This window comes from Montipora foliosa, chromosome 13 (assembly GCF_036669935.1).
Source record: "Montipora foliosa isolate CH-2021 chromosome 13, ASM3666993v2, whole genome shotgun sequence".
NCBI lineage: Eukaryota > Metazoa > Cnidaria > Anthozoa > Scleractinia > Acroporidae > Montipora > Montipora foliosa.
The window spans coordinates 9386390-9388889 of record NC_090881.1 but is presented as its reverse complement, the minus strand read 5'-3'; the positions used below and the strand labels follow the sequence as shown (position 1 = coordinate 9388889).

The window sequence follows — 2500 nt, the reverse complement described above, 5'->3', positions numbered from 1 at the left end:
AACGCAACTTTTAGCACATGTTTGCTGTTCCAGAGGTTTAACGACAACGTGAGCTTTCAAATGCAAACGTGTCATTCTATACTTTTACTCTTGAAACCCGCTCGCACCAATAGACCATTTGCGAGTTCATCTCTGCCTCGCTTCAAAGCGAGTCTAAGTGCGAAGTTTTTCTCATGAAAATTGGCAACTTTCACGATAGCGTCATTTGACTACGTACACCTACCAGAATTCAGTTTGTTTTCCTTTTCTAATTTAAATTTTGTCTTTCCAGTGGGGTAAAAACACCAATAGCTTCAATCAGCACGAGACAAGCAAAACCAAAGGATTCTGGTACTTGTAGTCAAATGGTGCCATCATGCAAATGTCCTATTAGTTTTCATTGACATTTAAAGTAGAACCAATTAACATCACAAAAATTTCGCACTTAGACTCGCTTTGAAGAGGAGACAGGCTTGACTCCGGAAATGGCCTATTTATTTTTAGGATACTTCGCCTATCTTGTGAGACGTGAAAATGATGGAATAATCGCGAAAGACTTATGCAAAATTAGAGGTGACGTTTTCGTCAGCGTAGGGCATCATAGATCTTAAAGTCCCTGGCCAACTAACCTTAATGTCATAACTGGGCGTTTGAGTAATCTTTTTCTCAATTATACTTAGGTAGACCTTTTTTCCAATTTCGAAACAGCGCGGATTGTTTTCAAACAATTCTTTATAGTATCGACCAGCAAAGAGTGCATAGTAGCACAATTACGTCACTACACCACATTATTAATTTGCGTATGTAAAAATGAAGTCTAACTTACTCGCGTAATACAGGTGCATCTTTCTTGTTCCAACTGAAGGAACCGTTTTCTATTTTCACTGCAGTTGAGGACACTGTGTACAAGAAACAAAATACATGGGGTGTTAAAGCAACGACGACAGCTATGGTTAAAAGGGAGGAAATAGTCGTGCTGCTCGTGCGCTACACACTTCAGTGTCTTTCTTTTCCGTGCTCCACAAAATAACAGCATGAAATCACCATATTTTAGGTTTTGACGACAACGCGAGAATGCCACAATGAAGCTCTCATTTCCTACCTTTACTTTAAAACCTTCACGTACCCAGGAAGTTACAGGATAGCTCGCCCGTATTTTACAAGGTGAACAAGACAGAATAATCGTGAAATACTTGCTACTCATTTTTTGACAATTGACTCACTTTTTAGGAGTGACCACAAAACATACCCAAATCGATGGAAAGTTGCACTGCAGAGATTTCTAGCCTAAAAACGTTCTGAATCTTTTTGGTTTTCCTTTTCTTTGTGATAAGGCGATTATAATTTTTTGTGCAACCTAAATGTCCTTAAAAACCCTGCAACCAAAGGTATTGTATCGGGAGAGATTACCTTAGTGCCCCTTGGCCGCCGATAAATAAAACAAAGTGGCTATTCATAAAGGACCCGTAAACCACCGACCTACAATTGCTTTCCATACGGAGTCTTCTTAAAATGATTATTACAGGTTCAATAGGACGTTTCAACCAACCTCTGGAGACACCACTAACTATAGAGAAATGTAGGACTTCTGGTAGACGAACAAAAGAAGCTAATGAGAGATCTTTTGTTTCGTTCATTAAATTCTAAGAACTGTCCCTAACTTCCAACACTAAAACTACACCCCGTTGGATGGCTGATTTTCAATCACCGTTGTCAAAGTAGGTTGAAGCTCCATCCAATGCCGAGATGTATTTCTCGAAGTTGACTCTGGAATACTCGGAAGAAATCCGAGTGCTCCTTTGCGGGAGTCGAACCTACGACCTTCCGATTACTAGTTCGGATGCTCTACCATTGAGCTACAGGAGACCCACGGGAACGAGACCATTTAATTTTGACTCGGAAATACTCGGAAGAAATCCGAGTGCTCCTTTGCAGGAGTCGAACCTACGACCTTCCGATTACTAGTTCGGATGCTCAACCACTGAGCTACAGGAGACTTGCGGGAACGAGACCATTTTGCCTCGGGAATACTCGGAAGAAATCCGAGTGCTCCTTTGCAGGAGTCGAACCTACGGCCTTCCGATTTCTAGTTCGGATGGTCTACCACTGAGCTATACGAGACTCGTCGCAGCGAGGCCTCTAAACTAGGTTCCCACGACCATTCCGCGATAGTGCTTAGACTGAAATTGTCCAAATGAGCTACTCTCACTATTGTACTGAAATTTACCCTGATAAACAATGCGACGAGATGTATTTTACATCTTATGTTTCTTAGCTAATTAACCAGTATCAAAAATACCACAATAGTCTTTGTTTGTCCCTCCAAAATTTTGCATATTCAGCATCGTTTCTATTTTCTTTTGGGACCATTGTAAGTCCCAAGAGAAACTGAAAACAACGCTCTTTTAACTCCTTTGCAAAATTCTGGAGGGACAAACAAAAGGTAATATAAGATTTTTTATACTGGCTAATTAAAACGAAAATACATGTAGTGCTGACATCACTAACCAGTTTACAAAAT

The 2500-nt window shown here is 40.4% G+C and overlaps 1 protein-coding gene across 1 annotated transcript in view; it reads right to left on the bottom strand.

Annotated features, from left to right (window-relative positions):
* The window catches only part of LOC137982205 (multidrug resistance-associated protein 1-like), a 45026-nt gene that overhangs the window by 24338 nt on the left and 18188 nt on the right, over window positions 1-2500 (bottom strand). Inside the window, exon 13 of the mRNA XM_068829273.1 lies at window positions 806-878. Within this exon, the coding sequence (XP_068685374.1) occupies window positions 806-878 (73 nt within the window). The remainder of the gene's footprint in view (window positions 1-805; window positions 879-2500) is intronic.